The sequence below is a fragment of the Chrysemys picta genome, chromosome 6, assembly GCF_011386835.1.
Source record: "Chrysemys picta bellii isolate R12L10 chromosome 6, ASM1138683v2, whole genome shotgun sequence".
In the NCBI taxonomy this organism is placed as follows: domain Eukaryota; kingdom Metazoa; phylum Chordata; order Testudines; family Emydidae; genus Chrysemys; species Chrysemys picta.
In genome coordinates this window covers 87,221,290-87,234,159 of record NC_088796.1, presented here as the reverse complement: position 1 = coordinate 87,234,159, position 12,870 = coordinate 87,221,290, and the positions used below count along the sequence as shown (strand labels likewise).

The window sequence follows — 12,870 nt, the reverse complement described above, 5'->3', positions numbered from 1 at the left end:
TGCAGTCCTGCAAGCATTTAGGCTTTGTCCTCACTGAGGAAAAAAGTATGTTAACTCACTAGCTACCTCAAGAAATAATCTTAGTGAAGACAAAGCATCTTGTAGTTTTCATATAGGTTAATAGATCAAATTAAAGGTTAAATGGCCTCTGTGCTTCCTTCTGCACCAGTGAAATGAATGGTAGAGCATCCATTGACTTTGATGGGGCAGGATTAGACACTAAAACACAGTCCCTTTGCTCACATGAGTAAGCCAGTGGGACTACTCAGGTCCATAAAACTAAGCATGTATATAATTACTTGTGTCTCTAGATGGATGTAGGGCTAGAGAAAGAATGTTATTAATTTCCTTATCTTGCCAAGACTTAATTTGATATCTCGAGAGAGAATGTCAGTCTGTCCCCCTCAAGTGTTGAATTGAACAGGGGGTTTCCCAAAGGCCTATAGGCTTTCGCTCACGTGTAATATTTATCATGTATTGTTAGCTTTAATGTAAAGCTGTACAAGTAGCATACTTTAGATCTTTAGATCTTTTAATCTATATAAATGGTCATTTATGAAAAGATGACCAAACCATGTCCATTCCTCATTTTTTTCAAACAAAGTTAATATGTATAACACCAATGTCTCATTGCCAGTTGCAGATGTCTTTTATACTGGTTGTGAATATTCAGTAGTTTATATTCTATGAATTGTTTAACACAACTATGAAACAACTAACTAATGTAGAAAGACTGTTTAGTTTACAAACTGAGCAGGTTCAATGGGCATAAAATGTAGGAAATATTTTCCATATAATAGTGTACTCAGAAAGATAGACAAGGTATTCAGTTCCAATGTACAGTATGTGAATTTCATAAATAGGAGAAACCTTCATTTTGGGTTGTTTTAAGTTATTGTGTAACATTTTCAAAAGCACTATGGCCCAGCTCCTCAAAGTGGCTCCTAACTGCCACTGAGGGGAGAAAGGATGACCCAGCAGTTGGGGCACTGCCCTGAGACATAGGAGACCCATGTTTAATTCCTTGCTCTGCCATGGACTGCCTGTGTTGGACAAGTCACTTCGGCGGGTCTATGCCTTCGTTTCTTATCTGTAAGGGATCCCAGAGAAGCTAGGGACTGCTAGGATAATATCACCCATTGAAACATCATGAAATGATGCTCCTATGACTGAGTTGGTCACAGAATACATGGACATAGAACTGCTATTGAAATCAGTAGAGGTTAGGAGCCTACATACCTTTGAGGATCTGGGCCTAAGTGACTTCGAAGTCCTAATGGGACTTAAGAGATAAGTCATGTAGGTGCTTTGGAAAATGTATCTCTAGTCTTTTTCTAACAGTCATTAACAGCATCCTACATACAGTACTGTTTTTAATTAAATTTCTCACTTGTTTTTCTTCACAAAACAACAGAGTGATCTTTTAATACACAGTGCCTTTTGTACAACTGCTATCTGCATTCCTAAAACTTTGGCAAAACTTCTGCTGGAGTTAGAATTCAAATCTACTAACCCCAAATCTCTTACTGAAATGTAACTATTCCTTCCAAGAGAAGTTTGAAGAAATGTTCCAAACAATAGGAGACGCCAAAATTCATAGCTAGTGCTCGCATGCCTTAACTGTGTTTCTACTGTCCTTGAGGAATCTGGATCACTTTTCTCTCAATGTTTCCTTTTCAGCACAGTCAAAATAGGAAAGACCTGGCAGTGTTGCCAAGTGCTACAATTGTGGGGTTTCCTCTATGGTTTTTGGGGTCTGGCTTGTGATTTTTTTTTAATGCTTTGGAGTTGGCAACCCTGACCTGGGTGACCTATTACTACCTTAGCCCCTAACTCAGCAAATCCTTATGCACATGAGTAAATTTAAGCATGTGAAATAGCCCCATTGAACTCAGTGGAATGACTTATCTACATAAAGTTACTACTGTGCTTCTGTGAGGCCTTGCTTCCCAATTTCCATAGAACATAGCTTGTTGTATCTTACAGGAGGTGTGGTATGAAGAATGCTCATTGTTTCCTGGAGGGTGAAGTAATTATTTTAATGATGATGATCAGTGTGAGAGGGGTTGAAAATACATATAAATATTAGTATGTAAATGTCAGAATCAACTATTTCTAAACACGTATGTACAAGTGCGTGCACACAAACACCATAACATGTAGTATGCTTTGTAGTGTTCCCTGCTGTGCCTTTGAATGAAGATTCAGAACAGTGAACAACTGGTTTCTGTGCTGACATATGCAGAGAGTTAGGATCTTTCCTGTCTCATCCTTCTGATGTAAGTCAGACTTACAATGAGATTTTAACATTGTATTTTATGTAAAGGAGCTGCTATGCTGTACTATGTCTGTGGGGTGGCAGTATCTGGCATATGTCACTATATAGCTTTTTGTCACATGGCATCTTAAAGGAACTGCAGGAATCATTAGGATCTATTTAGTGGTTGAATTAAGTGGGTGCACAGCTTTACCTCTATCTTACTTACACTACAGGAACATCCTTAGATCATATTTGGCCAACAAATGCAAATATATATTCACTCCTGCTGGTTTAAATAAGACTTCTGATATTGGAATGTTTCTTTATTGAATAGCTTTTTGGAATGCACAAACAAAACAACGTTGTAAAAACTCTCACTTCCAAATTCTACACAAAATAAAGAGAAGTTCTGAAAGATATTTGGAAAACATTACACAATCTAGATTCAAAGTCTTCACCGTAAGCTTTCATCTTCCTACAAACACAGGATTAGAAATCACCAGACTGGAGGTCCACCTAGTCCAGTATCCTGTCTGTGAAAGGGATTCAAATAAAATGCTTTGGAGGACTCCAAAGCCCTTTCCACTAATACACACTGTTCCTGCAAACTTCCAAAGCCCCTATGCACAGATTCCCTCCATCCTCTAAAATCTCTTCCCACTATCTCCTCCTCCTCCAGTATAATCTGTGTGTCCTCCCACAAAAATCCAAAGCCCCTTTACAGATCATGTGAGTCTTCCTAAAAGCATCAAAGCAAACAAAACTGTTTGGAAATAATGCAAATTGTTTTATTTGTAAACATCAAACAGCTGCACCATCTACAAGCTCAGTTTAAAGAAGCAAAAGCAGCCGTAGCATCCCATCCCTCTGTAACTGATCCAAAGCCCATTGAAGTCTTTGGAAAAACATTGACTTCAATGGCCTTTGGACCAGGCCCTTAGCAAACTTCTTCAGTAAGCATGCTGGGCCAAATTCATCCAGAGCTGACTTTAGCCTCCAGAATTCTAGTGTATGAAGCTAGGATTCACAATTTCACATGGTCTAAAAAGTTGATTTTGTTAGGGGCTCTTCCAGTTCCTTTTCAGGTAGGTCGGAAATGTGTTCAGGAACACCTCTTGAAATCTGTCACTGTGGAATACCCACAACGGAATGAGCTGCAGGATGCACGCCTTCCAAACAGTGAAACAAAAGCAAAACCAAAAAAAAGTCATTACAGGCAGCTAGAAAGAAATCAAATCAGTGTTCATGTAGATTATAATAATTAGCATTGAAAATTTTTGTGATACTGCTACAGTCAATATTTTGGGGTGGGGGGGATTTTTTTTCAGTTTCCAACTGATCGAATCTACTCATCTCAGTGCTTGTACTAAATTCCCTTCATTAACAGCTGCCATATGTAAGTACCTATTCTAGCTTGTACCTAACTCCCACTATGGTTAATTGGTGACATATATAAGCATCAACAATTCACAATCAGCATTAAGCCTGTACAGAATTTTTCATTTGGGGCCTGATCCAAAACCCCAGGAAATCAAAGGGAAGACTCCAGTTGACTTCAATGGGCTTTGAATCAGTCCCAGGGAGCCCTGTAATAATTATTAAATTTAATTACCAAGATCTCATGGGCTAAACAACCAAATGTCTCCTCTCCAACAGTAACATAAATCAGTGACTCTCTAACAAACTCCTCTGCAGTCTTTGTTATGAGATTGGGTTTTTGATACATTGTCATTGGAGTAGAAACAGCATAAGGAGCCACCACCTGAAATAAAAGATCGTTATTGACAATAATTAGTGCCTTTCATTTAGAAGGGTCCTTAACACATTATAGAAGGTACATGGAGCATCAGTGAAAGGGCAGCCACCTCTGGTCTGAAATGAGGAGAGGAAGCTTTTGTTTCACACCAGTGAGGAGGAAATTTTAGCAGGGACACTGGGACACCCAACGCTTCCACACGGATGTCCAGCACTTCATGGGATTGGGCTCTCCCAATCCCATGGGATTGGGACTTCAAATATTCATGAAAATGAAGGCAAATAACAAAGATACTATATCACCTGTATGATAATTCCCTTTGCCTTATATTCTGCTTGAAGTGCTTTGGAAAATGTGCATACAAAAGCCTAGAATTACAAAATTGAATAAACTTAGTCATAAGGAACTGAAATTACTTGTGTGCACACATGCATGCACACATACCCCTTACCAAAATGACCCAAATATCATCCTGGCTAAGGCCCAAATATGTGTGCAAAACCTAGCAATGAGTTACTTAGTGCATCCACATTTAGAAAAGGAGGGCCTGAGTCTGATCCCACAGGACTCTTCTACACAGAAAAAGTTGTGCCCACATTCCAGCACAAGTCAGACATGAAAAAAGCACTAGTGTAACAAGGGACTCAAAAGTATCCCAGGTTATGAAAATGCAGTTTTGAGGACACGGTGGTAAAAAAAGTCTGAGCTGTGTCTACACTAGCTGCTAGCACAGGTGCAGTTGTACCACTGTTGGAATATAACACATTCTTCTTTTGACACATGTGCTGAGACATCCACCCCACACCAGGCCTGCAGGGGGAAATTAGGCCTATAGGCTACACCTGGAGGAAACCTAGGGTGTGCTAGGGCCTACTTGCAGATAAGTCCAGCTGGGGGGAGGAGCTGGGCAGGTGGGGTGGGTAACCTGCAGTTGCATTTCCTGATATAAGGGTAGGGTTGCCAGGCATCTGGTTTTTGACTGGAATGCCTGACCACTAAAAGTCTGGTCGGCAGTGCAGCGTGGCTAAGACAGGCTGCCTGACCTGGCTCTGCACGGCTCCCAGAAGCAGCCAGCATGTCTGGTTCCTAGGCACAGGGGCAGCCAGGGTGGCTTCGCATGCTGCCCCTGCCCCTAGTACCGGCTCTGCAGCTCCCTTTGGCCAGAAACTGCAGCCAATGGGAGTCGCGGGAGTGATGCCTGCAGGCACAGGCAGCGCGCAGAGCCCCCTGGCCCCTCTGCCTAGGAGCCAGATATGCCAGCCATCTCCAGAAGCCGCCTGAGATAAGCACCGCCCAGCCAGAGTCCACACTTTGAAAAAACCTTCCCGCATCCCAACCTCCTGCCTGAGCTTGGAACCCCCTCTTGTACCCCAAACCCCTCATCCCCAGCCCCACCTCAGCCGTGAGCCCCCTCTCGCACCCAAACTCCCTCCAGGAGCCCACACCCCCTCCTGAACCCAACACCCCATCCCAACCCCCAGCCCAGCCCAGTGAAAGTGAGTGAAGGTGGGGGAGAGCAAGCAATGGAGGGAGGGGGGATGGAGTGAGCAGGGGTGGGACCTCAGAGAAGCGGCGTGGCAGGGGTGTTTGGTTTTGTGCCATTAGAAAGTTGGCAACCCTTCGCAAGGGGGAAGAGTAGAAGTGTGGCTCTGGATTGAGATCCAAATTTCTGATGTTCATGGACCCATATTGCAAAATTCGGATCCACAGGTGGAGCTAGATCCTAATGTACCCATAGTTCAATATTGTTCCTGCTGGGACCATCTCTAGTCTGGAAATTCGGGGCCTGATTATCTGCCTTGCGCCTTGTATAGTATTTACTCCTGTATAAACTGAGCAAAAACTGGGTGTAAAATACTATCAGGTCAGAATTCTCCACTCATTTACATCAATGGTAAAGTTTTACACCCACTTTGCACAGATCAATGACTATGCAAAGTGCAAGAAGAGAAGACGGATGGTTTGGTTTTTAGGATACTAGCCTAGGACTAGATCTGGGTCCAAGTCCCTGCTCCACCACAGACATCCGTGTGACACTGGGCACATCACAGCTTCTCCGTGCCTCAGTTTCTCATCTATAAAATGGGGATAATAGAGAAATGCTATCTTACAAGGGTCTTATGAGTATAAATATAATAGAGCGTGAGGTTCTCAGATATATGGCATGTTTCCATAATATGTACCTAAAAAGAGACATGCGAGTGGGTCATCAGAAATTTTTAGATAATGCTGACCAAGTTTTTTCAATCTAAAAATATTTGATTTCACTTTTGAGTAGAGCCATGAGAAACTTAGGCAACCAAAAAACCCCACCTAAAAACTCATGTTTCAATGTAGCTGAAACTTGGGCTAGATTTGTGTGAGTTTTGTCTGTGTTTTGAGAGAGCTGGGGTGGAATGTCAACCAAACAAGAGCTGAGGCCTCAGTGTTTTATGGTTTTGAATGGAAATCATCAAAGTGAATCCTATCAGTATGAAGTTAAAATGTTGGGAGTTTTAACTCAAAGTGAAGCCTCCAAATGAAAAACAGGCAAGGCAACCCCTGCCTGCTGATCGTGGAGTGGCGGAGTGAGGGCAGCTGGGGAGCTGACCCCGCCCGCCCCCCACGTGTCTCCCATCTCCATCCTTCCACTACACAAAATTTTACCCTCCACTCTGCAAGCAGAATCTGTCACGTCTTGTGCATCTTCAGTCTTGAGTAAACCAGTTAGCCTGTGCCTACAGAAGTTCACCATTGCTCTATTCTCTGCCTTAGTTTGGAGGGATACTGTGAATATTGTGTTATTTAATTGTATCTGAAAATATCAACATTATAAGTCAGAGCTAGTGTGTTTTGGGTGAACATTTCAGCAACACTGATTTACAAAGCAATAAAAAAGACTTACTTTAGAAGCCGAATATATAGTATATAATGGACAAGGGAAGGTGCCCAAACCAGAAGAAAGGTTCAGAATAAGTCCTTTTTGTCTGAAATTCAAATTAAATTGTTACATTAAATTTGCCTTTTGCTATATTACAGTAGGATCTGGGTCCTGCATAAGATTCAAACTGCAGTCTTTTTCTCTAGAAGGCAGAACTCTTCTATTATACAAACAGAATAGGCTACATTCTCAACGAGAGTCTTTAGAGCTTAATTAGGTACCAGCAAATACACAGACAGAAAATTTTAGAAGTGCAACTTAAGCGAATAGTGCAACTGGAACCATGGGGAATTTTGTTCCTGGTGAAAAGCAACAGAGGGTCCTGTGGCACCTTTGAGACTAACAGAAGTATTGGGAGCATAAGCTTTCGTGGGTAAGAACCTCACTTCTTCAGATGCAACTTGCATCTGAAGAAGTGAGGTTCTTACCCACGAAAGCTTATGCTCCCAATACTTCTGTTAGTCTCAAAGGTGCCACAGGACCCTCTGTTGCTTTTTACAGATTCAGACTAACACGGCTACCCCTCTGATACTTGTTCCTGGTGTTGTACATCTGAACATGAATATTGTCAGATATTTGAAAAATTCAGAGAAAAGAATTTATGCTTATAACTCTCCTTAACTAAACCATTCCTCTTCCCACTTCCTTCATTTGGGCCTTAATTTTCCCTATATGTAGTAAAAAGCATCTCTCAGCTATTTTCATAATAACCAAAGGGAAAACTAGTAAAAGGTAAAAGTTTGTCTTGATTGTTGCTGAAACAAAAGTTTACTGTATCCTAAAATAAAAATTTTCTCCTCACCCTTTTAAAATTCTTACAGATGGAAATTTAGTTATCAAAATTATGTCTTAAACATGTTCCCTTGAAACAGATAAGAAAAGGAACCTTTTACTCATGGAGCTGAATTAATTGCTCTTAGTAAATCAAGTTATTGTAACTTATCTTTAACACTTAAATACTATTATTCCAAACTCTACAGCTACCTTTAGAAAATACTAATGTGTGCAAAGGCATTTGCATGCCTACTTAGTCTCATAATAGGCAGGTTTACATATGTTATACAAGCATATTTTTTTTGTAAACTTAACCCAGTCTATTACATCTTCTGATCTGCCCTATATTTTACTTTTTTTGTTACAGTTTCTACCATTTGTTCACACAGCAGCAGGAGAAATAAACTATACTGAGCATCGACCCACCAGGAACTTGAGTAGTTATTGCAGAACTAATTGGAGCTAGCAAATATTTGCTAGAATTAGAACCCACAGAAAGCTAAAGGGAAAAAATGGAGTTTTACCTTGGCTCCATTTGTTTCAAAATTATCCGTGTCATCTACAAGAAATAAAAGGGCTATGAGTTACATTCCCTCTCCCTGTGCTTTGTGTCTCTTTTTGTTTTTGTTTTGTATGGTTTGGGGTTTGTTAAACAGAGAAAATGTGCTAACACATTAAGTTCTGAAAGCACAGGGGGTCTGAGCCAGAGCAGCTAGGTTAAAAAATATACGTTGAAATGTTGGGGAAAGACTAGAAATGTTACTGGCACATATTAGAACACATTGCGTTGAACCGTTGTCCAAAGTTTCCAAGGGTCAGTTTGACATGCAACGTTCTCCGGCTTATGCAAATCTTTTCCAAACTATCTGAATTTCATGAGCCTGCAATATTGGATTAAATATCTCAATCTGTTTCTTGGTATTTCAGCATTTCCACTTCTGGTCCCAACTAGGATCAGAAAGTGCAAAAACACAACGTTTTCCCAACTTTTTCAAGCCGCAGCGTAAAAGCTTTAGGTTCATTTTGAATTTCAAAGGTTGGGGTTGGATCTTAATTATTCAGTCACCCACCTCTCTCACTCTAACCAGGGCCGGCCCCAGGCACCAGCTTAACAAGCAGGTGCTTGGGGCGGCCAAGAGAGAGGGGCGGCACCAGGGGCAATTTGGGGGCGGCAGGTCCCTCACTCCCTCTAGGAGCGAAGGACCTGCCGCTGAACTGCCGCCGCCGATCGCGGCTTTTTATTTATTTTTTTTTCCAATTGCCGCCGCCGGTTGCGATCGCGGCTTTTTTTTTTTCAGTCCATCCCTATTTAGTGAAGCACATATGCACATGCTTAACATTAAGCGTGGATTTGAGTCCCTTTGAACTCAATGGGACTCCTCGGGTGTTCAAAGACTTATACGTGTGCTTAGCTTTTAAGGAGAAGAGCCTTGATAGACAACTTACAAAGAAAGGAAAGGGTAGCAGTGTAAACTAGTGCAGATAAACATACTGGTGCTTAGTCCCAGGCCAGTAGCATGCAGGGGGTGAGAATGTGCATGCAGGGGGTTAAGCCTCATTTTCAAATTGGAATTTATGGAAGAAAGGATGGAGGCATCTCATGTCCAAGTGGGTAAAGGGAGAAGGTGCCAATCATAGCGTGCAAAGTGGGAAAAGGTTGAGAGATGAGTGGCTGGAAGACATCAATATGGAAATTTGCCATGAAGTTTCACTGGAACAAGGAGGGCAGAAGAGAGAGACTACAGTATCAATGAAAGCAGATGCCACAGGGGACATCCTGCCCCTATCAAATACAATGGCAAAAATCCCATTAAATTCACTGGAGCCAGGATTTCACCCCAGAATGTTTAGAGCTTGCAGGAGGTCAAGAGCTTACATATGGTCAGGACAAAAATCGAGAAACCAGCAGAAACATTTGAAGAGAGGATGGATCTTGTCCGAGACATGGTTAATTCTTGTACCACCATTTGGAATAGACTGAAGGGGGCAAGTGGCTTTGAGAGACGCCAAAGAGGTGGAGGTTGCAGTAATCAGGGGAAGGCATCATCCAGGCCTGGAAAGGGAATTATTGTGGTGGAGGGGTAGAAAGGAATAGGCAGATTTTGTGGAAGTTTTATAGAAAGAAATGGCAGAAATAAATAGTTTATTTTAGTTGAACAATATGAAAGGATTTATACTTCAAACCTTGAAGAATAAATCATTTGCCTAACTAGCTAAAACTGCTTATTTTGGCTTGTCCAACTTCTACACACTTGAATTTAGCCTTTTAGCTGCCCTCCTCCCCCTCTCCCCCCCCCCCTCCAAGAATTGTTTTGGGATGCGTGCTCTCCTTTAAAATCCAGACACCTTTAAAGAAGAGAGATTCTTTGGTAAGCAGTCAAAGCAATTCTCAGAGCAGAGCCTTTGAGAAAGTATGTGGTGTGATCAAACAGGTCAAATTGGGGGAAGGTAGGTATGTTAGATATGGGGAGGAAACTCAACAATTAAAGAGGAGAGTCTGTCAATAAAGGCCTCTCATGTCATGTTTATAAAGATATTAGCTAAGGTTGAGATGAACTATGAAGCATTTAGTTGTAGCTCAGGTTAACATGTTGCCCCAAACAGTAGAGCAACAAACCTTAATCAGAGCTGGGGAGGTGGTGAAATACTAACTGTGCTTGAAAGGGAAGGCGCTAATCAAAATTAGAGCTGGCCAGAGAACTGTTTTGTTTTGAAACAACTTATGAGGTTTTGAAATCTGTCTTCAGAAGGTTTGGTCAATCTGCAATGAATGTTTTCACAAGGTGGAATTGCATCACATCCATTTTAGAAGCAAAAAGGTCAGGTTTTCAATCTCTCTCTCTCAGGCCAGTGTGGACAAGAAGCTTTCCTGTCAAAGGTTTTGTCAAAATTGTTACATTTTTGCAAAATGTTTTGGCTTTGCTAAAACAGCCTATTTAGACAACCAAAAATATTTTGTTGAGAACTTTCTGACCAGTTCTAATCAAAATGTTTCACACGTATCAGAACCTAGCATGTTAATTAGACTTAGGGTGACCAGATGTCCTGATTTTATAGGGACAGTCCCGATATTCAGGTCTTTTTCTTATATTGACACCTATTACCCCCCACACTCTGTCCCAATTTTTCATACTTGCTGTCTAGTCATCCTAATTAGACTCCTAAAATAATGCTTCTGATATGACTCAGGATGAGCAGCTAAGATTGAAGCCAGCCAAAATGCAAGGACATAAGAAAACTCATTGTCACTGTTTGAAACAATATCTTTCTCTGGTATAAATACATTTATTTCTTTGTACACTGAATGTGTATGGTACATACCTTGGTAACAGAGATAATGTTGCAGCTGATGAGGTTCTGTTGGAAACAAGAAACAATGCAAATGTAGACACATTTTGAGAAGTCACTTAGCTGGCATTTATAACATGAGGGTTCAGTTTGCAAAGACTTCTAACAAAACATCCAGGGTAAAAATAATTCAAAAGGAGGCTGCAAAAATGCATGCATATTTACCAAGACTGTCCATGCAAATAACTATTTTCCTGCACAATTATCCAATTTGTCATTGCATGTTCATTTGTAAGTATGTTTATTTAGGGCCCAATTCTCCTCCCACTGAATTCAACAGTGCAACTTTCACCAACCTCAATGGCAGGGCTGGCCCACAACATTTTGGCAACTGAGGCGGGGAGCTCAAATGACGCCCCCATGCCCCCTCGCTTGGGCCAAAACTTTGAAAGGTCTCAAATCTGCCTTCTTCCTGTTCTACTCCTCTCATGGTCCTGCTCTTCTACCTACCCCAATAAAGGAGAACTAACAACTTAAAATACCTTGTTCAAAAATTTTAAGTAACACTTAACTTTCAAACGCCTGAACAGCAAATGTAACTTTTCTTGTCTTCATAGTAAACGCTGGCATTTTTATCTGTTTGAATAATCAAAGTGGTGCTTTCTGTGCCTTCTTGGTTGCAAAGATTTGAACTGCTTCCTGAAGGTCCACAGTCTGGGCCAGCTCATGCTCTATTGAGATGGTTGCAAGGCCGACCAGCCTCTCCTGTGTCGTTGTGGAGCGTAGATGTGTTTTTATTAACTTCAGCTTGGAGAAGCTGCATTCTCCACTGGCAACTGTTACAGAAAGTGTTAGAAGTATGCGCAGAGCAACAAAAGCATTTGGAAAGCGGGTGGTCATCTTATTTGTGCACATTTATTCCAGAACAACCTTTGAAGTTGATCCTGCTGAAATGTATCTTGAAAGGGCTTTCAGTTCATCACCTAAATCAGTCACATCAATATCGCGCATGTCATCATGTGTCAACACTGTCTCTCGTGCCCTGCATTGCTGGTGTAGGTCTTCTTCAGGGATAGTGAGGCGTTTTGGAATATCATACAATATCCCAAATATACTGCTGTGTTCCTTGAGCTGCATGAAACGTTCTTCAACTGACTGTATTGCACAATCCAGCACCTCATTAAAGAATTCAACTTTGAATTGTTTTTGGGGTCTCTTATGGGATTATCCCGTGCCTCGTAATCAAAATGTCTTCTTCTTCGGTGACTCTTGTATTCTTGAATGGGTGGGAAAATAGCTTCAGTGTGAAGTTCCTCTGCCAACTTCTGTGCACTCTTCAGAACATTTTGAAATCCCTCATCTGACCGGTAAGACTGTAGGTATGACTTTGCTTTGTCCAGTTGTTCCATTGCTCCAGATATATCAAGATCAACACCTTGGAGTCTCTTGCTTACAAACATTTATTTCAAACATATGTCATGCCACAACACTAAGCCACACAGAAATTTGAAGTCATGTATGTTTCTGGTGATTCCATTTCCCTCTGCCACTGTTCTCCCATGAACAGTTCCTGTCATAGCATTATCCTCCATAATGGCAACTATGGCATCATCTATCTTCCTAATTTGGTGTTTGATAGGCTTTATCACCTCCACTCGACTTTCCCATCACGTAGCACTCAGTGTTTCGGTGTCAGAGAGGACATTCCCTGATGCTGCTTCAAAATTTGTCATCGATGAGTTGATGCAGAGAAAAATACATAGATGCTTTGAATTACATTAAAAAATTCAGCAGCCTCACTAGAAGCTGATGCTGCATCACTGACCACGAAGTTCAATGACTGAGAACTGCATGGGCCAAAAAAAAGCTTGA

General features: G+C 41.4%; 1 protein-coding gene across 3 annotated transcripts in view; it reads right to left on the bottom strand.

Moving 5' to 3' along the window:
- Positions 1 to 2,570: 2,570 nt before the first annotated feature.
- HSD17B3 (hydroxysteroid 17-beta dehydrogenase 3) overlaps positions 2,571 to 12,870 on the bottom strand; it is a 31,484-nt gene continuing 21,184 nt past the window's right edge. Inside the window, exons 6-11 of one of the 3 annotated variants that reach the window (XM_042854568.2) lie at positions 11,032 to 11,067; positions 8,235 to 8,269; positions 6,901 to 6,982; positions 4,319 to 4,384; positions 3,873 to 4,022; positions 2,571 to 3,429 (exon numbers count right to left, since the gene is read on the bottom strand). In XM_042854568.2, coding sequence (XP_042710502.1) covers positions 3,319 to 3,429; positions 3,873 to 4,022; positions 4,319 to 4,384; positions 6,901 to 6,982; positions 8,235 to 8,269; positions 11,032 to 11,067 — 480 coding nt within the window. In that variant the 3' untranslated portion in view covers positions 2,571 to 3,318. The remainder of the gene's footprint in view (positions 3,430 to 3,872; positions 4,023 to 4,318; positions 4,385 to 6,900; positions 6,983 to 8,234; positions 8,270 to 11,031; positions 11,068 to 12,870) is intronic. The other 2 variants (XM_065599402.1, XM_065599401.1) reach the window with 2 other exon arrangements.